The sequence below is a fragment of the Monodon monoceros genome, unplaced genomic scaffold, assembly GCF_005190385.1.
Source record: "Monodon monoceros isolate NGI ecotype Baffin Bay Population unplaced genomic scaffold, NGI_Narwhal_1 Super_Scaffold_20, whole genome shotgun sequence".
Lineage (NCBI taxonomy): Eukaryota > Metazoa > Chordata > Mammalia > Artiodactyla > Monodontidae > Monodon > Monodon monoceros.
In genome coordinates this window covers 36,560,554-36,585,865 of record NW_021703777.1, presented here as the reverse complement: position 1 = coordinate 36,585,865, position 25,312 = coordinate 36,560,554, and the positions used below count along the sequence as shown (strand labels likewise).

The window sequence follows — 25,312 nt, the reverse complement described above, 5'->3', positions numbered from 1 at the left end:
ATTTAGGAAGTCTGATCACCCTCTGGATGATTTCACCATCTCTCTTTGTACCATCAACCTCATTACCATAAAACTCTTCTATCCAAATTCTGTGCTTAAAGATGGTTAGCTGCGTGTGTGTAGCCATGTTGCAAATTTAAAAACTAATATTTAAAACTTGTATAAATATTGTAAATATCCTAGGTTAACTGAAACTCAGATTGAAAGATAGGAATGAAGAGGTTCAGATGCTTCTTTTCTTGACTCAATCATGGAGCATTAGTTAAGTCATTTTTTAAAACTCATATTCTCAACTACAATATGCACAGTCTGAAGATTGAGCAACTGTTACAATCAGCCATCTTCTTGGGTTACACATGTTGACCTTTTGCAATTTTCCATTGATATAAAAGAGTAACATTAAGTCTACCCTCCTTGAATCTACTAAAATTCATGACAATACCAGATTTATAAGGCAATTTCATATATCTAGTTTGTTTTATACTTTTTGAGTACTGCAAGATACTGATATCTCCATTTTTTTTTTTTTTTTTTTTTGCGGTATGCGGGCCTCTCACTGCTGTGGCCTCTGCCGTTGCGGAGCACAGGCTCCGGATGCGCAGGCTCAGCGGCCATGGCTCACCGGCCCAGCTGCTCCGCGGCATGTGGGATCTTCCCAGACGGGGTCACGAACCCGTGTCCCCTGCATTGGCAGGCGGACTCCCAACCACTGCACCACCAGGGAAGCCCCTGATATCTCCATTTTACAGATGAGTAAGCCAAGGTTCTGAAAGACTGAATGTTAAATACTATCATTGATAAAGCACAATGGGAAATTCAATTATTCTAAGGTGTAAGCATATCTATAACTATAATGACTGAACACGATAATATAAGGTATCTTAAAGTGTCTGTAATTGAATCAATATATAAATGTGCAAATATTTTACAGAATTCAGATAATTTACTTAATTAATTTCCCTCCCAATCTTAATCAGCAATAAATAGATATTGACTATCTTTCCATCATATACCCTAACATGGCCAAGGTTCAAACTCTTTTGTTTTGGTGTATATCTACAGATATCTGCTAACCTTTGCCAGTCATTTTGTAAATGTGTGCCATTATTTCAAGGGTGATTAAATCAGAGTCTAGATAGAATAGCTCCAATTCATCACCAAGATGAGAAAAGCTGCTAAAAGCATCAGTGAGTCAATAATGTCTTTTTTTTTAATGAAAATGAGCACATTAAGAAGGAGGGACTTTCCATGAACCATTTTTTAAAGCACATAGAAGCTATTATTATTTGAAGAAGATTCCACTTCTTCAAATGGTGATTGTTCTACTAATGTCTCTTGACTTGGCACTATTATCAGTAATTATTTTGAGCATTTGAACAAATTCAGAGATTTTGGGGGGTTGGCTCTTGATTCTGTTGGATTGTCATGTTTGGTTTGGTTTTTGATGAGCGCTCTGGCTTACCCAGAGTATTTCTACTTACTAGTACTATGTGGAAATAGGAAGGCAAAGATTCAAACTATGTTCCACATTTTAAAAAACAAAAGGAAACAAACCACAAAGAAAACCCCTTTCTTTCTACCCCTTCAGTCAACAACTTAGCCTTATCACATATCATTACCCTTAAGGAGACTCTACTCCAAGGGATAGGGTTACCATCTTCCCTCAAATCCCTTATGTTAGGTGGATACTAAGTCACATCTATCTTTTTCCATAACTTTAAATCCTATTTGGGAGCAAGCAAGATTCAAACACATATGTATACATATGTACAAAGATAATATAGCTGCAGTTTCAGATGCTGAGCCAAGGAAGGGCCCACTAGATACAATGCTGTAACTAAGTTTCCTGGATCACAATGTTTCTTATAGAATGTTTTCTATCCCTGTTCTCCTTCAAGGTAGATCACACCCTGTCCTCCTTCAAGGTAGATCACACCCATATTAAATAGAAAAAAAAAAAAGCCACAGGTACAGGAACTCAAGACTTCTCTTCAGTCTATCTAACACTTAACTCGACTGGGCTGATAGGACATTGCTAGGCAGGCTCACCATACTCACCAATATCCACTTATCAAAGGAGGGTGATGGAATAAGAATATGTGAACACCCAAGGTTCTGCTGAACATGACTGGCAATTTAAATCTTAGATTGTTTATCTGCATAGGAGCTTGTTGCTATAGACCGCTGGTTGAAGGACATTCACCAGAAATGATTTTTTTAATTTTTGTGAAAAACAATAATTTATATCCTATATACATAAAATACATGTGTGTAAAATATATAGCATATAAATTCAATTAAGATAAACTAATCCATTGGGTTAGTATGTATATAAATTATACATACATATGTAATATATTATAAATTATATATTTGTTATACATTCATTCTGTATATACATATATGAATATATATATATAATTTAAGATAGATTAATCCACTGCATTATTTCCAGGGCATCTTATGACTACAATTATTTCTACTTCTATATCATCCTGCTCTAACTGGAATTTTAGGAAAGTTTAGTTAATATACAGTATATAGCATTTGTTTCTAAATATTTAATTTTCCAGGTACAGATTTTTTACAATAAGCCACTATAAATCTATGCTTTTTCAGTATTAAGCTTACATCTTTGACATAAATATCTTGTAAAAGATCACCTTGGAAAATTGGATTGGGACTGCTTACAAGTTAATTACATGTAGATGACAAAGAGAACAAGCCCAAGAAAGAAAGAATATGGTTTTACCTCCTGTCGTTTAAAACTGTGCAATCAGCTCTTTTCAGTTAAGGGGGAGACCAAACTTTGCAAGTTTTCTCTGCTAAACTTGGTCGTTGAATTTTGCCGCCACTTTCACTGTCAGTTTAAATCATCTTTGGAGAAAGAATTGAGAAAATAGAAATGTTTCTTGGCTTGGCAAGCAGCAGCAGGACAGAAGTAAGAGAGGATAATGAACTCCCTGCTGTTGATTTCTTCCTACATTCTTGTTTTGTTCTGGAGCTTGTAGTAGAAACAATGCTAATGAGATCCTCTTCTGATGATGAGAAAAATGCTCTGAAATGATTTGTTCATCTGGCTCCTGACTACTGTTGTTAAAAACACATTTTATATAAGGCCAGAAACTATCAAACTCTTAGAGGAAAACATAGGCAGAACACTCTATGACATAAATCACAGCAAGATCCTTTTTGACCCACATCCTAGAGAAATGGAAATAAAAACAAAAATAAACAAATGGGACCTAATGAAACTTCAAAGCTTTTGCACAGCAAAGGAAACCATAAACAAGACCAAAAGACAACCCTCGGAATGGGAGAAAATATTTGCAAATGAAACAACTGACAAAGGATTCATCTCCAAAATTTATAAGCAGCACATTTAGCTCAATAACAAAAAACCAAACAACCCAATCCAAAAATGGGCAGAAGACCTAAATAGACATTTCTCCAAAGATATACAGACTGCCAACAAACACATGAATGAATGCTCAACATCATTAATCATCAGAGAAATGCAAATCAAAACTACAATGAGATTTCATCTCACACCAGTCAGAACGGCCATTATCAAAAAATCTAGAAACAATAAATGCTGGAGAGGGTGTGGAGAAAAGGGAACACTCTTGCACTGCTGGTGGGAATGTGAATTGGTACAGCCACTATGGAGAACAGTAGGAGGTTCCTTAAAAAACTACAAATAGAACTACCATATGACCCAGCAATCCCACTACTGGGCATATACCCTGAGAAAACCATAATTCAAAAAGAGTCATGTACCAAAATGTTCATTGCAGCTCTATTTACAATATCCAGAAGATGGAAACAGCCTAAGTGTCCATCATCAGATGAATAGATAAAGAAGATGTGGCCCATATATACAATGGAATATTACTCAGCCATAAAAAGAAACAAAATTGAGTTATTTGTAGTGAGGTGGATGGACCTAGAGTCTGTCATACAGAGTGAAGTAAGTCAGATAGAGAAAGACAAATACCATATGCTAACACATATATATGGAATCTAAAAAAAAAAAATGTCATGAAGAACCTTGGGGTAAGACAGGAATAAAGACACAGACCTACTATAGAATGGACTTGAGGATATGCGGAGGGGGAAGGGTAAGCTGTGACAAAGTGAGAGAGTGGCATGGACATATATACACTACCAAACGTAAAATAGATAGCTAGTGGAAAGCAGCCGCACAGCTTAGGGAGATCAACTCGGTGCTTTGTGACCACCTAGAGGGGTGGGATAGTGAGGGTGGGAGGGAGGGAGACACAAGAGGGAAGAGATATGGGAACATATGTATATGTATAACTGATTCACTTTGTTATAAAGCAGAAACTAACACAACATTGTAAACCAATTATACTCCAATAAAGATGTAAAAAAAATTGTTTCTAAAGGCTGATAAAAGACATTATTGATGAAAGGCATTCTGCAACTCAAATAAGTTTTAATAAAATATAAACTTTTCTAAATGAAATAAAATACAAACGGGTTTGGTCAAATATTAAATGTACCTGATTAAGGGTATTAGTTCAAAATGTTGAATACATTTCTTAAATTTCTCTCTTATGTATTCTTTAATAAAGTCTTAAGGTATAACAACAACAAAAAAACACAAACAAAAAAAAAACACATTTTATAGATCACTTTACAATTCCCCACCTAGGAAACTATAGAGGACTTCTTTGTTCACTTGGAGAAGGAGAATAATCATTGTTTCTTTTTGTTTCAATGGATAATATTCATTTTTTCCTCCATGGTAGAAATAAATTTTTTACTTATTCCAAAAGATTTCATATTAGATTTTATTTAATGATTCTTAATACTGATATAGTTGGTCTATCATCCATGGTGAATGAAAAAATAGCATGATAATGGTGAATTCTTTTTGAAGATATTTTAGTATTGCCTATTTGTTTTTCCTGATAAAAAGTAAGCAGTGAAGCCATCCAAAGAGAGGAAACAAAGTGTAAGAAACCAATAACAAGTTTAAGGTAACTGGAGCAGGACAAATGAGAATCCATTTCAAACAAGTTAGGAGGATGGGGATTCTGTGACATAAGTACCAATATATCAACAATTATACCTGAAAACTAAAAATCCTTCTAATACACACAGAATTTTATAGTAATATATGCCAAAATAAAAGAATTGCTAATGAGCATCTCTTTTGGATTTGGTTCCTCCATGTTTTATTCCTGCTCTAAAGAAAATAAAGTAAAATAAATAAATCGTCTGTTTCACCTTGTCTGCCCTCCACCTCCTTCTGGGCCCCAGATACTGAATTTCCATTTCTCCCAATTACTATACTCAGGATTGTGTGGGACGTTCAAAATATGCAAATCTGAGTTTTCACGAATAGAGGAAAGGTGTGGATTTTACAAGCATGCTGGGGGATGGATGCGTGTTCAGTGTGAGAGAAGTGGATGAACGCACCATTGACAAAAGGCAATAGGAAGGAAATTAAATATAAGGCAGGTTGATAGAGAGGACAAATTACTACAAAAATAGATCTTCAAGAAAAATAGTACATTACAAACCCAGGTTATGATAAGTAAACAAAGATAACTCAAAGTTAGGTTGAGGAAGAGACAACTATATTCATGTCCAGAAAGGAATGTGCTGGAATTGTGGCATCTGTGCCCATGGTAGAGTGGCAGACTGAAGATGAGGTAGAGGAACATGCCATCCCATTTCTGCCCCTTCATCTTCATCTTTGTTAGTTTTATTTCCCTCAGCTACTGACTAAAAGACTAATAATAATCCCAGGAAACTCCAAGACTAACATTTTGGAATTCAGTTGTCCTTTTACTGACAAATTTGCTGATAAATTTATTGTAAGCCTGGAGTAAAAATTTTGCTCAAGGACATTTTATTTAGTGGAGTTTATTTCAGTTACTATACCTAAGACCTTGTATGAGATATCCATCCTATACAAGGAGAAATAGAAGCCCAATATGCCCTATAAAACATATAAAATTATTAGTACTAGTAGATTTTCAAATCTTTCTGGGACAATCTGTTAACTTCTTAAGCAAAATGTTGCTTTGGGCCTATTTTTGAATCATTAAATAAAACTTCCTTTTATTAGTAGTTCTCATTTTCGTGGCAGTTTTATCTAAAAGAAAATGAAACAATTCCAATGAATATTTGAGCATCCAAACTGAGGATCTTAGAAAAACTTTCTCATGTTCTACAATTTTCCATTTAAAAAAGGTAGCTAGGAATCACTGTTTTGTCCATCTCCTATCTCTCCTCCTTCATAAGAATTTTTGGTTTTGTTTTATTTTCTATTTCTCTTTGAAAGTTCTTCATGAATGCAGTGACCTCTTAAACAGGGTTCCCACTCTCCAAGTGGTATCCAAGCCATCCAGTAGAATGCAGAAGAAAATATAAACATATCTTGTAATCTAGAAAATAAATTAAACCTTACTAATAATTATTATTGATCTCTCCCAAACACACTTTATCCTTCTAGCATTGGTCACATGTAACCTAAGGTAAAAGATGCAACTTGGAAGGAAAAAGGGAATTTCACAGTTTGGGGAGGGTTGACAGAGGCACCCTGAACTCCTTCCTTTGACAACACTATAGTTCAGTGTGCCAGCTTTTTGAAGAATAGCAATCATCTTAATAGTAGAATCTTTACTATACTATGTGTATTAGTATTAATGCCACAACAAATCACCACAAGCTTAGCTGCTCAAACAACATAAATTTATTAGCTTGCAGTTCTTTAGGTCAGAAGTCCTACATGAGTCTCACGGGGCTAACGTCAAGATATCAGCAGGCTGAGTTCCTTTCTGGAGGTGCTAGAGGACAATATGTTTCCTTGCTCATTTGGATTTGCTGGCAAATTTCAATTCCTCATTGTTGTATGACTGTGGTCTCCATTTTCTTGCTAATTGGCAGCTGAGGGCCATTCCCAGCTTCTAGAAGCCACCCCATTCCTTGTCTCGTGACACTTTTCCTCTATCTTCAAAACCAGCAACAATAAGGCAAGTCCCTCTCATGTTTTGAATCTCTTATCCCTTCTCTCTCATTGCATCTCTCTGACCCATTCTTCTGTCTTTCTTTCCACTTTTAAAAACTCATATGATTAGATAGGTCCCACCTGGATATTCCAGGATAATTGCCCCATTTTAAGGCCTTTAATCTTAAAGTTATATGTCAAAAGTTTTGTCATATAAGATAACATATCAAGAATTCTGGAGATTATGGTCTGGGCATCTTTGAGGGACCATTATTCTGCCTACCACACCTTGAAATTATTTTGTGTCACAAAGAGGTTCACCTGCATCCTTGCACCATAATAAATAAACAAATAAACATTGAAAATAAAAATTTACTTAGCTGTTTACCTACAAAATAAAAGGCTTGGCCCATTATTTTAAAATATTAAAATGTTCCATCTTCAAATTGCAAAAACAACTACTGATTGACATTAGAAGAGATTGAAATTTACTAGGTGAATTTCAATAAAAGCATTGGTATATTTGATAAATGAGGTTTAAGTGCTAGTAAATGATTTAGTAGCGCACCAACCAGGCACTTCTGCCATTTGCATTGACTAGGCACTGAGAGTGAACTTAAAATGAGTTGTCAATATGAAGTGAATCGTTAAAATTTATGTCCACACGAAATCTGCACACAAATGTTTAAAGCAGCTTTACTTACAATTGTCAAAACTCAGAAGCAACCAAGATGTCCTAAGTAGATGAATGGATAAATAAACTAAGGTACACCCAGAAAATGGAATACTATTCAGCGAACTTTTAATCCATGAAAAGACATGAAGGGAACTTAAATGCATATTACTAAGTGAAAGAAGCCAATCTGAAAAGACTATATTCTGTTTGATTCCAACTATACAGTATTCTGAAAAAGGCAAACTATGGAAACAGTAAAAAGATCAATGGTTGCCAGGGGTTAGGGGTAGGGAGAAGGATGAATAGGTGGAGTATATAGGATTTTTAGGGCAGTGGAGATACTCTGTATGATACCATAATAATGGATACATGTCACTTTACATTTGTCCAAACACACAGAATGTAAAACACCAAGAGTGAACCCTAATGTAAACTATGGGTTCTGTTGATTATGATGTGTGAGTGTAGGTTCATCAGTTGTAATAAATGTACCATTCTTGTGGGGGATGTTGATACTGGGGGAGACTATGTATGTGGGTGGGCAGGGGATATATGGGAAATATCTGTACCTTCCTATCCATTTGCTGTGAACCTAAAACTGCTCTAAAAAATAGTCTCAAAAAAACAAAAAAAAATGTTTAAAAATGAAGTGAACCAGATTTTAGAATCATCTTATGAAATATAAAATGAAGGTTTGAAAAATAATTGTACCCTATTAGATTTCTTTCACCAAAAAAAAAAGAAAAATCAAATGAGTGGAAAAAGGGAGTTTTAAAACAAAATCTATTTTAAAATAATGTTTATTTCAACTTCATCTCATCTCTTAAAAGGGATGTTTTTGTTTTTAAATGGATATTATTAATTTAGCAGTAATTCACATAACAAATATGTTATAAGTAAATATCCTTTATAAATAAATATATGTGTATATTTATAGTTCATGCCCTAAATTTTTACTTATAGTTGTGAGCCACCAAACTGAAAATTATTATACTAATAAGTTCATACTAAATATATTTGGTTGCTAAACTGCAAGTTAAAACTACCTAAAAAAAGTCCTTATCAATCTATCATCACTTTTGCAAGAGTTTTATAACAGGTAAGTCAAATCCTGATTTGTCATCATTTCAATTTGCCACTCAAAATGTCATAAAAGAGTAGTTACTAAGGAGCCCAGGATCTTTCCATTTTGGAAATATTCAACAAACATTTTTTTTAAATGCCACTTTTTCTAATAGGCAACTGAATTTTAAACACTGAACTTTAAAAGTCACTGGAACATTTGAGATCTCATTTATACTTCTTCAGACTGTAGGGAATTTTACTTGCTGGTTATCTGAACACATATTCCCTCATTTCTTGCTGTGAAAACATCCAAATAAAATTTTCTAAATGCTTTAGCAACAGCTAGAAAACCTCTGGTTTTCTTGGTTTCTCTATGGTTGTTGCATAATGGATTTTTTTGTGACTAGAAAAACTAGTCACAAGCAAAGATGTACATATTGTTAGCCAATGGGTAGTAAATTACGAATAATGCTCATAAATTTATTTTTCTTTGGTAGAATGGATTTTTTCCCCCTCAAGTCATGCTATTTATTTGTGTTTGTGTGTTTGTGTTGTGTATGTAGTCAACACATACAGCACGTTCCTTCGAAAAATAGAAGTTAAATCCATCCCACTTACCAAACTATTCCCTGAGCCCCAGAGCCAATAGGCTTTAGATTCTGGTAGCGCTTGAGAACTGTGAAGGTTGAGTCTCCCACTTCCACGCTGTAGAACTGGTTGTCAACTTTGCTTTTGCTCATGTTGTAATGTTTGGCAATATATGACACATCCACTTGTTTATCGAATCCCTGTGAAAAAGAACAACAAAAACTTGAGACAAGAGAAAAACCAGAATGACAATGAGATACAGAAAAGCCTGTTCTTTCAATGATTGCTAATACTTTGTCATCTGTAATAATTATATAGACCTACATTTAACACAGAAAAAAATATATATATCAGTCCATGTAAGATAACCTGGAGTAAAATATCTTAGAAAAAATGCAAAGAAAAATTTGTTTTCAATATTAAAACTATTTATGATAAAATATTCTTAGATCTGCATCGTCTTTTCTGAAATGTTTCATTAAAACCATTTATTTATGCAGCAAACACCTACTGAACATATACTGGCCCCAGAGACTATGTTAGGTACTTCAGAGGTGATCCCTGATCATCTGTTATAACAGCCATATGAGGAAGAATGAAAGAATGTATCTACATCCTTTTCTCAGAAAGAACTGAGATATAAAATAATGCATAGTCTTAATTAGGCAAATTTGAATTAAATAGTGTTGATTTCATTTGCTCTCAATAATACCAAAAATGCTACTGCATTAAACATTGAAAAATTTTAGTTACTAACACTGTTCTAAACTGCCACATGACAGCTTTTTTATTTATTGCCAGCTTAGATTTTAAGTATCTCAATTGCTATATCTTTTGTTTATCAATAAGAGAAGTTCTATTAATTATATTTAGCAATTGAAGAAATTGTTATTTTGAATCATGATTTATGAATATATATAATGTAAATATCCATTATCCATGATTATTATTTACCCATAAATGATCTTACATTGCTTTTTATGACATTAAATAGTTTGGATTCTGTAGTGAGAAGGAACCTTACAGAATACTATCTAGCCTTTTCCTTGTGGCACACACTGGCGGATGTTTACCCAATAGTCATTCGTCTCTTTCTTGCTGATTTTGTTCAGGTTTTGAGCACTCACATGCTCTGTGGGTTCCTTCCCAGTTCCAGCACTTGAAAATTGAATACTCTAAACCAGTGGTTTTCTTTAGAGGTGACACTAACCCTTAGCAGGCATTTGGGAGATCTGTGGGCATGTTTTGGTGTGCCACAATAATAGAAGATGTGGCTTATCGACCAATGCTGGCTGTCCTGCAATGAGTGGGACATTCCCACACAATGAATAATTACATACTTACATCTTTTGAGTATGTCAAAGCTTTAATTAGTAAAAAACAAAACAAAACTGGCTTTAATGTTCTGAGCCCAGAATCTAAACTAAAGATCTTTGTACGGTTTTAATATATACTGACCTCCGAAAATCTAATTCTCACATAATCTGAAAGAAGATTTAAACCTCCTTAGGCTCTGGACCTGTAGTTGGTAATAAAGCCATTTCCTTAGACATTTTTGGCATTTCATTTCTAATTAAAAAATTGAAATAGGAGTACAAACTAATTTGCCCTGTATGCTCTTGGATGAGAGACAGGCAGCATTAGCAATGAGGAGAATACAATGGGGACTTTGTGGACAAGGGTGGCAAAACCTACGAATCTAGTACAAGAACCTTAAGACCCCAGATGGGCTTGAGAGCAGAACAGTCGTGACAGGCACCAGCCTATGACTGGGAGACATATGCTAGCAACAATCCAGTACAAATGCACACAGACCTCAAAGAACAGAGTGGACTATAAATTAGGAATCTAGGTTGTTTGGATGGAGACTGAAAATTCAGGTAATTCACAAATAAAATCATGAGAGGTCTGAAATCCAGGAGGCAGTCTATGAAGTACAGAATAGGAAATTAAACAACACTATTAAGAATCAGGGCATTGTGAGCCCATTCATGGAGACTAAACAGGGTTTAGAATTTAGACAATGGGTGTGGACAATAGCAGAAACAAGAACATTATAACGATCCTTTATTTCAACTACAGTATCAGGAACTGTTCTCTACACCATAGTCCATTTCTATGCTAGACTTTTTAATGTATCAGTAAACTAACCCTACTAAAGTCATTTTTTTTCCCTTGGTAAGGAAAGGTAAAAAAGCAACTGGAGCTAGACTAACAAATGAATTTCATCTGTCAAGGTTAATTTGGTACAAAGTGCCCGACTTGCCATTTGTCATGTTCTGACCCTTCACATCCTGTACTACTCTAGCTCCTGACCACCCACAAAATTCTTAGCACACACTAGTCTCATCAAACCGAAGTAATCTATTTCCCTTTCCCCACATATTCTCTTCACCTCTGAAACGTCGCTATTCCAACTGCATTGCATGTATGTAGTAATCATATGTAATGACCTTTATGTTCTAGACTTCTGGCACTGGAGATACAAAAAAAAGATAAGTTCCCCATCTAGATGGAGGCAGTAAAATAAGCAAGTAGTTAAAATATGGAAAATATATTTTATAGCAGAATAAAAAAAAGATACTAGGAGCAAACAGGGAGTAGCAACTAATTGCCTGCATTCATTCATTATCATTAATTCATCCAACTACTATGTATAAAACAACCATGAATGCCAAGTCATGGTATAAAATTGGTAATGTTGGAAAGAGACTTGATTTGTGTTTTCTCTGGCTAACTATATGCCCAGTCCTCCCCTCTAACTGGTTCTCAGATGTGAGTGTGCATTTGGACTACCTGGGGAGCTTGATAAAATACAAATCACTGACATAAAACCTTGGAGATTTGGATTCAGGTCTTCAGCATAGGTCCTGAGGATTTGGAGATTACTAGGCAGTCCAGGTGATTCTGATTTGAGGATCTGAGGATCTGACTTTGAGAAAGGCAGCATTAGAAAATCATTCTCACAGTGTGCTCCCTGAAGCATCAGTATCAGCATCACCTGTAGACTTGTTAGAAATGAGGCTGCTCACTCCCACCCCACACCTATTAAATCAGGAACTCTGGGGCCCAACATTCTGTTTTAATAAGGCTTCTAAGTATTCTGATGCATATTGAGAATCACACACTGGAGTGGAAGGACTGCCTGAAGTCTGTGAAACAGATCACATAGCTTTGCCTGAGATATTTGGAAACTAAAACACTTATTATGAAGCAGAAATAATATTTCTGCTTCTGCATCAGGGAACATACACTTGGTGTCTTTACGTATTGCCAAATTCCATTGTTCACGGCAAACACACACTGGAAACCAGAGTCCTAGTTAGAACAAGGATTACCCTACATCTCAGATTCAGGTATTTGAAAGACACCCGCTGCTCCAGACTCAAGAACTAACGAAGTCGTGGTACTCAGGACAAGTCACCAGCTGGCCAAGTGCTATAATGGAGTATATCATTTCATCACAGCAATTGTTCACACGCCTGAGAAGTACCCTGTAATTTTTCCCAGTGCATACTTTGGAGCAGGACTTTTTATGTAATGGGGAAGTTATATACAGACTTGGTAGTTTGGTAAAATGGTTAAAACAATCATAGAGCTTAGACTAAGAGCAAAATTTTAGGTACAAAAGTATTCCCAGTCAAAAAGAAACAAATAAAAGCTATTCAAATGAAATACCTAATGCCCTGACACATTTTCTAAAATAAGAGCTACTCAGTGATTTTTTTATCCATTTGAAAGCATATAATTTCTCACAATAAGATTAAAAATCATCATTGTAAAATCTGTGAATTCACATACACACACACACACACACACAATTTTCTTCCTCAATTTCCATGCAGTCTTATCATGACTATAAAGTTCAAATATAAGCTTTTCTCTAAAAATAAGCCTATGGGGCTTCCCTGGTGGTGCAGTGGTTGAGGGTCCGCCTGCTGATGCAGGGGACACGGGTTCGTGCCCTGGTCCGGGAAGATCCCACATGCCGCAGAGCGGCTGGGCCCATGAACCATGGCCGCTGAGTCTGCGCGTCCGGAGCCTGTGCTCCGCAACGGGAGAGGCCACAACAGTGAGAGGCCGGCGTATCGCAAAAAAAATTTTTTAAATAAATAAATTTAATAAATAAATAAAAATAAGCCTATGAAAATATGCCATCAAGCACACTACGGAAAAATATTATCAATGCAGAAGAGATTTTTCACCCGTTATATGTTTTAGTATATTCCTATTCAGATCACAGAACTGATGATTTGAACCCAAGACAGGAAGAATCAGAAATTCGTACTGGGAAGGCATGACTGGCCAATAGTTTAAGTCAGGGATTCTGAAGTTTTAATATGGATCAGAACTACCTGAGGAGCTTGTAAAACATAGATTGTTGAGTCCCACTGAAAAGTTTCTGATTCAGTGGGACTAAGATAAGACCAAGAGTTTGTATTTCTAACAAGTTCCACACTTCGAGAACCACTGTTTTAGAGAACAGTAAGAGATGTCACCATTCAAAAAAGGCTAGTTGGAGTGGCAAAAACTGGAGGAAATGCAGGTCAAACCAAGTAAACAAAGGATGTGGAAGTTAAAAATAATGCCATGATGACTTTCCTTGGTATCAGCACCTCTATAAGCAGACCCAGCTGTCATTTTCCCTGGGATGTGTTTTCCTATCTCACAATTACAATAGAGTGTCCAGTCAATTTTCTCTCAATTATCTCATGAAAATAAACATTCCATCATCTATTTATATTAAATTTATACTAAAACATTTGGGAAGAATGTATGAAACTCACAGGTATTCATAAATGCTTGTCAAAATGAAAAGTGTTTTTCCAGAGAAAAAATTAAGATGTTGATTAAATTAATTATAAATCAGAAATGTTATATTAAAAATGAAAAACATCACAGTGGTGACTTTTGGAGATCAATACGGCTCAAAATAACTACAGATTTAGAATAGTCTATTCTACCATTGATTCAAATTAATTTTAAAAGTAACTTATTCCCCCACTGAATATTAATCTTATATTTAAATGACTCAATGATCTATTTTATATTGACATAATAAAATTTTCTTTGAAAAAATTCAAAGCAAACTCATTTCCTCCCTGCCCCCTATCTGCCAAAAAAATTTTAAGCTAAATTCAAAGAAGACTTTATTGCTGCTGGCAGTCTGATAGGCAGAGAGGAAATTTGAATATAATCTGTTCTGAGAAAAGACAGCATATTACACAGACCTATAAGAAAGGGCTTGTGTCATGATTCCTATCATCAGTTCAGGTGCTAGCCCATAGCTATGGAGTTTGAAAAGAAAGATGTCCCACATTACTGATCTTATCCTGCCGGTGTCCAAAGCTTTGATTGCATTTTTCTCAGACTTAATAACCTGTATTTCACTCCCTCCCCATTTTCACTTGTGCATGACTGGCCTGTGTTACTGCTAGTGAGTTCCTGAACAGGAAACATTAAGGTTTAAGAATTTTTAGATGTTAAGCTTCCTTAGTTTCTCTTGAATAAAACTTTCAGTTTCAGCTGAAAAGAGCACCAAGCCTGATTAGTTCTGCACTTAGCACCTATGAAACCAAGTCATTTTATTCCTTCATTCATTTATTATTTATATTCTGTGTGGTTTCAAAAAAGATTTGTGCAGCTCACCATAAAAGATATAGAAACAATAAAACCATTAAATCCAGTTTTAAGAATAAATGTCAAATAAAGCAGGCTAAGAGATGACTGTTTTACCAGAAGACTTAAGTTTTGAACATCTACTGTCTTGAGCACAAAAGTTAGTGTCATGCTTCCAGCAAGCCAAAGGAAAAACATGACAACAACAAGACCACAGTGAGTGGCACATTTTGATTCATTAATTTCATAAAGTATACCATACAGTAGTTCATAGGAAAGGTAAAATTTCTCTAGCACTCAATCCCAGGAAAAAATATTCAGTAGTTCTTTACATAATAACCCTGGAATCAAACAACAGGCAGTAGATACAGTATTTTTTCATCAAAGACATAGAAATATGCTTCATATGATATCACCGCTCAATAAGACAAGGGGAGAAAGAAAGGTGAACCAGCATTAGTCACTTACCTAGTAAAGGTGAACTTTGTATTCTGTTAAATACTATATTTAACACTAACAGCAGATGAGGAAAGTGGCATACAGAGCTGTTAATTGGCTCAAAGTCTTGGAACTATTGATTAGTGCTACCAATTAATATGAATTAAAGTTTGTCCAACTCCAAAACATGTGTTCTTCTTTTACTAAACCATTCACTAGTTCAGCTAAAATAACTTAGAACAGTGATGTGGTTTCTTATGATAAGGTGAGCTGTAGGAGTAGAGCTTGAGAGAGATTAGTGAATAACATATCCTTCTCTTTCATTTATCAATTGTCTCAGCCTGGAGTTTGAACATAACACTAAACAATTCAGGGCTGAAGTAGACAATCTTGTGTTGTTGATGGAAAGCTGGATTTTCAGAGCTGCCTAGAATTTGTTAAATGTTTATAGAGCACCTACTATATGCCAGGCACTACTGAAGATGCTATGGATGTAACATTGATCTAGCTCAACAGGATAGCTAAGATGAATTCGCTACAAAATGCATCTCCAGAAAATGAACTGGTCAATCTGTTGGGTATTATTTTGTCGTTTGGATACTGAAAAGTATCTGCCAAAAGTGGTGATTCTGCTTTTGACACAAATGATATTGAGCTCTTCAGTCTTACAGTTATGGCCAGCATGTTGAGTTGCTCTTGCCCCTCCAAGATTGTTATATAAAGTCAGCAGAAACAATGCCTGCTACTCTGTTTGTTATGGCAGAAAGGCATGCGTTCAATCCATTTAAAATCCGAATCAAATTACCTACATATTAGTTTTAAAGAGGGATATCTGAGATAATCCTTAACGACATTAAGGATTAGATTTTGTTTTGTCCTGAGTATATTTTCCCCATTCAACTTCTTGAAGTGTTACTCTTCAAGGAGGATTACAGTGTGGAATCTACATCACTTTTATGTTGGTTGGCCCAGAGATGGTTACTCTGTGGAATCAATGGCTTATTATAAATCAGTAATGCAGTAAAAACTCTAAGACTTACATTATGTTTAATCACAATTTTCAATTATGTGAAAAAGCACATAAGAGTAATCAATAGTAGAGCAGGCAGGCATGGCTTCTGCCTGCCTGTTCTTTTTATATAAAGGAAGACAGCTAGTACTGTTTGAATACCTCCTAAGCACCAAGCTAGTATTAGGACCAGATGCTGTGCTGGGTGTCTAATAAATCATTTCATGTAAGACTTAGTATTCTCATTTTGCACTTGAGAAATCCTAGAGTGAGGATTTCAGCAAAGGGTAAAAATTCAGCTTTTATTTAAGAATCCTTACTGTGAGGTCTTGGGCAAGCTTTTTACAATCTTAGCCCTAGTGTCATTATTTATGGAATGAGGGCAGTACATGCATATCTTGGAGAAATTGCGAGTTTTGTTCCAGATCACCACAATAAAGTGAGTCACACGAACTTTTTGGTTTCCCAGTGCAAATAAAAATTAGGCTAACACTATACTGTAGTCTGTTAAGTATAAAAAAAATACATACCTTAACTTTAAAATATTTTATTGCTGAAAAATGCTAACCATAATGAGCCTTCAGCGAGTCATAATCTTTTAGCTGGTGGAAGCTCTTGCCTCAATGTTGATGCTGCTGACTGAGAGGGTGGTGGTTGCTGAAGGTTGGTGAGGCTGTGGAAACTTCTCAAAATAAGATAACAGTAAAGTCTGCCACATCGATTGACTTCCTTTTACGAATGATTTTTCTGTAGCATGCAAAACAGTTTGATGGCATTTTACCCACAGTAAAACTTCTTTCAAAGTTGGAGTCAATCCTCTCAAATCTTGCTGCTGCTTTATCAACTAAGTTTATGTTATATTCTAAATCCTTTGTTGCCATTTCAACAATCTTCACAGCATAATCACCAGGAGTAGTTTCCTTCTCAAGAAACTACTTTCTTTGTTCATCCGTAAGAAGCAGCTCCTCATCTGTTAAAGTTTTATCATGAGAGTGCAGCAATTCAATCACATCTTCAAGCTCCACTTCTAATTCTAGTTCTCTTGCTATTTCCACCATATCTGCAGTTACTTCCTCAACTGAAGTCTTGAACCCCTCAAAGTTATCCATGAGGGTTAAAATCAACTTCTTCCAAACTCCTGTTAAATTGATATTTTGACCTCTTCCCTTGAATCACAAATTTTCTTAATGACATCTAGAATGGTGAATCCTTTCCAGAAGGTTTTCAATCTACTTTGCCCAGATCCATCAGAGGAATCGCTGTCTATGGCAGCTATGTCCTTACAAAATGTCTTAAATAATAAGACTTGAAACTGGATATTATTTCTTGATCCATGGACTACAGAATGGATGTTGTATTAGCAGGCATGAAAACAACATTAATTTCATCTCCATCAGAGCTCTTGGGTGACCAGGTGCATTGTCAATGAGCAGTAATATTTCAAAAGGAATCTTTTTTCTGAACAGTAGGTCTCAACAGTGGGATTAAATTATTCAGTAAACCATATTGTAAACAGATGTGCTGTCATCTAGGCCTTGTTCCATTTTAGAGCACAAGTAGTGTAGATTTAGCATCATTCTTAAAGGCCCTAGAACTTTTGCAGTGGCAAATGAGCTCTGGCTTCAACTTAAAGTTACCAGGTATATTAGCCCCTAACAAAAGAGTCAGCCTGTCCTTTGAAGATTTGAAGTCAGGCGTTGACTTCTCCTCTATAGCTATGAAAGTCCTAAATGGCATCCTCTTCTAAGAGACGGCTGTTTCGTCTCTGTTGACAATCTGTTGTTCAGTATCACCACCTTCATTAATTATCTTAGCTAGATCTTCTGGATAACTTGCTGCAGCTTCTACATCAGCACTTGCTGCTTCATCTTGCACTTTAATGTTAAGAAGATAGCTTCTTTTCGTAAACCTCATGAACCAACCTCTGCTAGCTTCAAACTTTTCTCCTGTAGCTTCCTCATTTCTCTCAGCCTTCATAGAATTGAAGGGAGTTAGGGCCTTTCTCTAGATTGGGTTTTGGCTTAAGGGAATGTTGTAACTGGTTTGATCTTCTATCTAGACCACTAAAACTTTCTCCATATCAGCAATAAGGATGTTTCATTTTCTTATCATTTGTGTGTTCACTGGAGTAGTGATTTTAATTTCCTTCAAGAACTTTTCCCTTGTATTCAAAACTTGGCTAACTATTTGGCACAAGAGGCTTAGCTTTTGGCCTATATCAGCTTTCAATGCCTTCCTCACTAAACTTAATCATTTCTAGCTTTCAATTCAAAGTGAGAGACATACAACACCTCCTTTCACTTGAATACTTAGAAGGCATTGTAAGATTATTAATTGGCCTAATTTCAATATTTTTGTGTCTCAGGGAATAGGGAGGCACAAGGAGAGGGAGAGAGACAGGGGGACAGCCTGTCGGTGGAGCAGTCAGAACACACAACATTTATCAATTAAGGTCCTCATTTTAAATGGGCCCAGTTCATTGTGCCCCCAAAAATAATTACAATAGTAATATCAAATATCACCAATCACAGAATATAATAACAAATATAATAATAATTTAGAAGTTTGAAATACTGTGGGAATTACCAAAATGTGACACAGAGATACAAAGTGAGCAAATGCTGTTAGAAAAATGGCACTAATACAGTTGCTCAATGCAGGGTGGCCACAAAACTTCAATGTGTAAAAAAATAGTACCTGTGAAGTACTATAAAGTGAAGCACAATGCAACAAGGTATGCCTGTAATCTACTTCTTTTGATTAGTGGGAGAGTTAAATGTGATAATCTATGTAAAGCTCTTAGCATGGTATAAGCTTACAGGAAACTCTCAACAAAGTTGTTTGTTGTTGGGCTTCCCTGGTGGCACAGTGGTTAAGAATCTGCCTAGCAGTGCAGGGGACATGGGTTCGAGCCCTGATCCGGGAAGATCCCACATGCCGTGGAGCAACCAAGCCCGTGTGCCACAACTACTGAGCCTGCACTCTACAGCCCATGAGCCACAACTACTGAAGCCCGTGTGCCTAGATACCGTGACCCCCAACAAGAGAAGCCACAGCAATGAGAAGCCCATGCACCACAACAAAGAGTAGCCCCCGTTCACCTCAACTATAGAAAGCCCATGCACAACAATGAAGACCCAATGAAGCCAAAAATAAATAAATAAAATTAATTTATTTTTTAAAAAGTTGTTTGTTATTATTATTACTATCACTACTACTACAGTTATCATTATTATTGAGAAGTTAGATAACATTTAAAGACATAGCTAATTAGTAGTTTTAGAATGTTTTTAGCCGAAAGTTGGCCTGGGCCATAGTGCCATCCCAAGACACTATGATACTGCTATAAAATCAATGTATAACCAACAGGGTTCAGAATGGTCAGGTAATAAAATACTTTTCTGTGTTTTCATTTGTGGTGAAGACAGTTGCTATGTGGGTACCCACATGCTCTACTACATTTCCCAGCTCCCTTGTAGTTCTGTTGGGGCCAAGTTGCTGTATCTGGCCAGTGGACTACATGAAGAAGTGGCAGGTATCATCTAAATGCAGAGGCATTTAAGAGGTGTGCCTCTACAATCCACCTCTTTCCACACTGTGATGTCTTAACTGGACATCACAAGATGGCAGTTCCTGAGTCACAAGATGACAGAAGACAAAATTCCTAAGTCACCAGATAGAGGAGAGTCCTTACCAACCTGTTCTAGACTTTGTATAACAGGAAATAAATTTTTGTTCTAATAAGTTACTGAGATTTGAGGTCTATCCACTATTGCAGTATGTTTTTCATTCAATAAATTTTTTTTTTGGCCTTACAATGTGCCAAGTAATGTTCTAAGCACTGAGAACATAAAGCTCCTGTCCTCATGGAGCTTAATATTAAATTGTCCCTTACAGGATCAAAGTTAGAATGCCGGCTTCATTATCACAATGATCTAACTACTAAGCTAATCACCTTGAATTCTATGTACACTTCTGATCTGCATATCTGCAATTTGTCTTTAATAAAGAAAAAAGAAGCATAAAATAGGCAATAATAAGAGGTATTATATAATCAAGATGGGACAAAATTTCAAGGTTAATAAATAACGGTTAATTTAAAAAAAATACTTTCTCAGGGTAGGAGGAAAAGTTGTTTCATCATAAGGAGAATAAAAATTCATTTAAGAATCAAAATGTTTAAAGTGAGTTATCTGGATTTCACTGACTTATCTCTAAAACACGCTTTTGTTTTTTTGGAAGGGAAAATTGAAATGCTACATTTAAGAATACGGAACATCGGACTTTCAAGATGGTGGCGGAGTAAGACGTGGATATCACCTTCCTCCCTACGAATACATCAAAAATACATCTACATGTGGAACAACTCCTACAAAACACCTACTGAATGCTGGCAGAAGATCTCAGACTTCCCAAAAGGCAAGAAAATCTCCATGTACCTGGGTAGGGCAAAAGAAAAAACAGTGACAAAAGAATAGGGATGGGACCCATACCTCTGGGTGGGAGCTGTGAAGGAGGAAAAGTTTCCATACATTAGGAAGCCCCTTCACTGGCGGAGATGGTGGGTGTGTGGGGGGGAAGTTTCAGAGCCATGGAGGAGAGCGCAGCAACAGGGGTGCAGAGGGCAAAGCAGAGAGATTCCCACACAGAAGATCGGTGGCGACCAGCACCAAGCAGCCTGAGATGCTTGTCTGCTCACCCACTGGGGCAGGTTGGGGCTGGGAGCTGAGGCTCAGGCTTTGGAGGTCAGACCCCAGGGAGAGGACTGGGGTTGTCTGTATGAAGACAGAGTGAAGGAAGCTAGTGCTCCTCAGCTAGCTGGGAAAGAGTCCAGGAAAATGTCTGGACCTGCTGGAGAGGCAAGAGACCTTTGTTTTGGCATGTGTGAGGAGAGGGGATTCCTTCCCAGTGTGCCCACAGAAAGCAGAGCACTGCCTAAGCAAGCTCCAGAGACAGGCGTGAGCCGCAGCTATCAGTTCAGACCCCAGAGACTGGCATGAACTGCTAACTCTGTGGCTGCTGCCACCAAGAGTCCTTGTGTGCCAGAGCAGGTCACTAACACCACCACCCCGGAGCGTATGCAGCACACCACTGCCAGGGTCACAAGATCCAGGGACAACTTCCCTGAGAGAACACACGGTGCACCTCAGGCTGTTGCAACGTCATGCCGGCCTCTGCTGCCACAGGCTCCCCCCACATTCCGATTATGACTACTATACTCCTCCCTAACCCCAGCCTGAGTGAGCAAGAGAGCCCTAATCAGCTGCTGCTTTAACACCCTCCTGTCTGGGCAGGGAACAGACACCTGAGGGAGACCTACTTGCAGAGGTGGGGCCAAAACCAAAGCTGAACCCCAGGAGCTGTGTGAACAAAGAAGAGAAAGGGATATTTCTCCCAGCAGCCTCAGGAGCAGCAGATTAAATACCCACAGTCAACTTGATAGACCCTGAATCTGAAGAATACCTGAATAGACAATGAATGTTTGCAAAATTGAGGCAGTGGACTTTGGGAGCAACTGCAGACTTGGGGTTTGCCTTCTGCGTCTAATTTGTTTCTGGTTTTATTTTTATCTTAGTATAGTATTTAGTGTTTATCATTGATGGATTTGCTTATTGGTTTCATTGCTCTCTTCCTTTTTTTTAATATATATATTTTTTCCTTTTTTTCTTAGTGTGTATGTATATGCTTCTTTGTGTGATTTTGTCTGTACAGGTTTGCTTTACCATTTATACTAGGGTTCTGTTGGTTTTGTTTTTGTTTTTGTTTTTTTTGCTATTCTCTCTTGCTTTTCTTCTGAGCCATGTGGCTGGCAGGATCTTGGTGCTCCAGCTGGGGGTCAGGCCTGAGTCTTTGAGGTGGGAAGGCCAAACCCAGGACATTGGACCACAAGTAACTTCCCGGCCCCACATAATATCAATCGGCAAGAGCTCTCCCAGAGATCTTCTTCTCAACACTAAGACCCAGCTCCATCCAATGGCCAGCAAGCTCCAGTGCTCAACGCCTCATGTCAAACAACTAGTAAGACAGGAACACAACCCCACCTATTAGCAGAGAGGCTGCCTAAAGTCATACTAAGTTCACAGACACTGCAAATCACACCACCGGATGCAGCCCTGCCCACTAGAAGGACAAGATACACCCCACCCATCAGAACACAGGCACCAGTCCCCTCCACCAGGAAGCCTACATAACCCACTGAACCAACATCATCCACTGGGGTCAGACACCAAAAACAATGGGAAGTATGAACCTGCAGCCTGTGAAATGGAGCCCCCAAACACAGTAAGTAAAACAGAATGAGAAAACAGAGAAATATGCAGCAGATGAGGAGCAAGGTAAAAACCCACCAGACCTAACAAATGAAGAGGAAATAGGCAGTCTACATGAAAAAGAATTCAGAGTAATGATAGCAAAGATGATCCAGAATCTTGGAAATAGAATGGAGAAAATACAAGAAACATTTAACAAGAATCTAGAAGAACTAAAGAGCAAACAAACAATGATGAACAACACAATAAATGAAATTAAAAATACTCTAGAAGGGATCAATAGCAGAATAACTTGGCAGAAGAACGGATAAGTGACTGGGAAGATAAAATCGTGGAAATAACTGTCACAGAGCAGAATAAAGTAAAAATAATGAAAAGAATTGAGGACAGTCTCAGAGACCTCTGGGGCAACATTAAACACACCAACATTCGAAGTATAGGGGTCCCAGAAGAAGAAGAGAAAAAGAAAGGGTCTGACAAAATATTTGAAGAAATTATAGTTGAAAATTTCCCTAACATAGAAAAAAAATAGTCAATCAAGTGCAGAAAGCTCAGAGAGTTCCATAAAGGATAAATTCAAGGAGAAACACGCCAAGAAACATATTAATCAAACTATCAAAACTTAAATACAAAGAAAAAATATTAAAAGCAGCAAGGGAAGAGCAACAAATACTATACAAGGGAATCCCCATAAGGTTAACAGCTGATCTTCCTGCAGAAACACTACAAGCCAGAAGGGAGTGGCAGGACATATTTAAATTGATGAAAGAGAAAAACCTACAACCAAGATTACTCTAACCAGAAAGAATCTCATTTAGATTTGACAGAGAAATTAAAACCTTTAGAAACAAAAAAAACTTAAGAGAATTCAGCACCACCAAACCACCATTACAACAAATCCTAAAGGTATTTCTCTAGGCAGGAAACACAAGTGAAGGAAAAGAACTACAATAACAAACCCAAAAGAATTAAGAAAATGGAAACAGGAACATACATATTGATAATTACCTTAAATGTAAAGGGATTAAATACTCCCACCAAAAGACACAGACTGGCTGAATGGATACAAAAATAAGACCCATATATATGCAGTCTACAAGAAACCCACTTCATACCTAGGGACACACACAGACTGAAAGTGAGGGGATGGAAAAAGATATTCCATGCAAATGGAAATCAAAAGTAAGCTGGAGTAGTAATTCTCAAATCAGATAAAATACACTTTAAAATAAAGACTATTACAAGAGACAAAGAAGGACACTACATAATGATCAAAGGATCAATCCAAGAAGAATATATAACAATTGTAAATATTTATGCACCCAACATAGGAGCACCTCAATACACAAGGCAAATGCTAACAGCCATAAAAGGGGAAATCGACAGTAACACAATCACAGTAAAGGACTTTAACACCCCACTATCACCAAAGACAGATCATCCAAAATGAAAATAAATAAGGAAACACAAGCTTTAAAAGACACATTAAAACAGATAGACTTAATTGATATTTATAGGACATTCCACCCAAAAGCAACAGAATACACTTTCTTCTCAAATGCTCATGGAACATTCTCCAGGATAGATCATGCCTTGGGTCATAAATGAAAACTTGCAAAATTTAAGAAAATTGAAATCGTATCAAATATCTTTTCTGACCACAAAGCTATGAGACTAGACATCAATTACAGGAAAAAATCTGTAAAAAACACAAAAACATGGAGGCTAAACAATACGCTACTAAATAACCAAAAGATCACTGAAGAAATCAAAGAGGAAATCAAAAAATGCCTAGAAAAAAATGACAATGAAAACACGACAAGCCAAAACCTATGGGATGCAGCAAAAGCAGCTCTAAGAGGGAATTTTACAGCAATACAATCTTACCTCAAGAAACAAGAAACATTTCAAATAAACAACCTAACTTTACACCTAAAACAATTAGAGAAAGAAGAAAAAAAAACCCAAAGCTAGCAGAAGGAGAGAAATCATAAAAATCAGATCAGAAATAAATGAAAAAGAAATGAAGGAAATAGTAGCAAAGATCAATAAAACTAAAAGGTGGTTCATTGAGAAGATAAACAAAATTGATAAACCATTAGCCAGACTCATCAAGAAAAAAAGAGAGAAGTGTCAAATCAATAGATTAGACATGAAAAAGGAGAAGAAACAACTGACACTGCAGAAATACAAAGGATCATGAGAGATTACTAGAAGCAACTATATGCCAATAAAATGAACAACATAAAAGAAATGGACAAATTCTTAGAAAAGCACAACCTTCTGAGACAGAAACCAGGAAGAAATAGAAAATATAAACAGTCCAATAACAAGCACTGAAATTGAAACTGTGATTAAAAACCTTCCAACAAAAGAAAGCCCAGGACCAGATGGCTTCACAGGCAAATTCTATCAAATATTTAGAGAAGAGCTAACACCTATCCTTCTCAAACTCTTACAAAATATAGCAGAGGGAGGAACACTCCCAAATTCAATCTATGAGGCCACCATCACCCGGATACCAAAACCAGACAAAGATGTCACAAAGAAAGAAAACTACAGGCCAATATCACTGATGAAAATAGATGCAAAAATCCTCAACAAAATACTAGCAAACAGAATCCAACAGCACATTAAAAGGATCATACACCATGATCACATGG

At 36.7% G+C, this 25,312-nt stretch overlaps 1 protein-coding gene across 4 annotated transcripts in view; it reads right to left on the bottom strand.

Annotated features, from left to right (window-relative positions):
- Positions 1-25,312, bottom strand: part of MAPK10 (mitogen-activated protein kinase 10) — a 351,818-nt gene that overhangs the window by 135,901 nt on the left and 190,605 nt on the right. For all 4 annotated transcript variants that reach the window (XM_029236032.1, XM_029236029.1, XM_029236033.1 and 1 more), the window contains one exon: positions 9,345-9,514. In XM_029236032.1, the coding sequence (XP_029091865.1) occupies positions 9,345-9,466 (122 nt within the window). In that variant the 5' untranslated portion in view covers positions 9,467-9,514. The remainder of the gene's footprint in view (positions 1-9,344; positions 9,515-25,312) is intronic.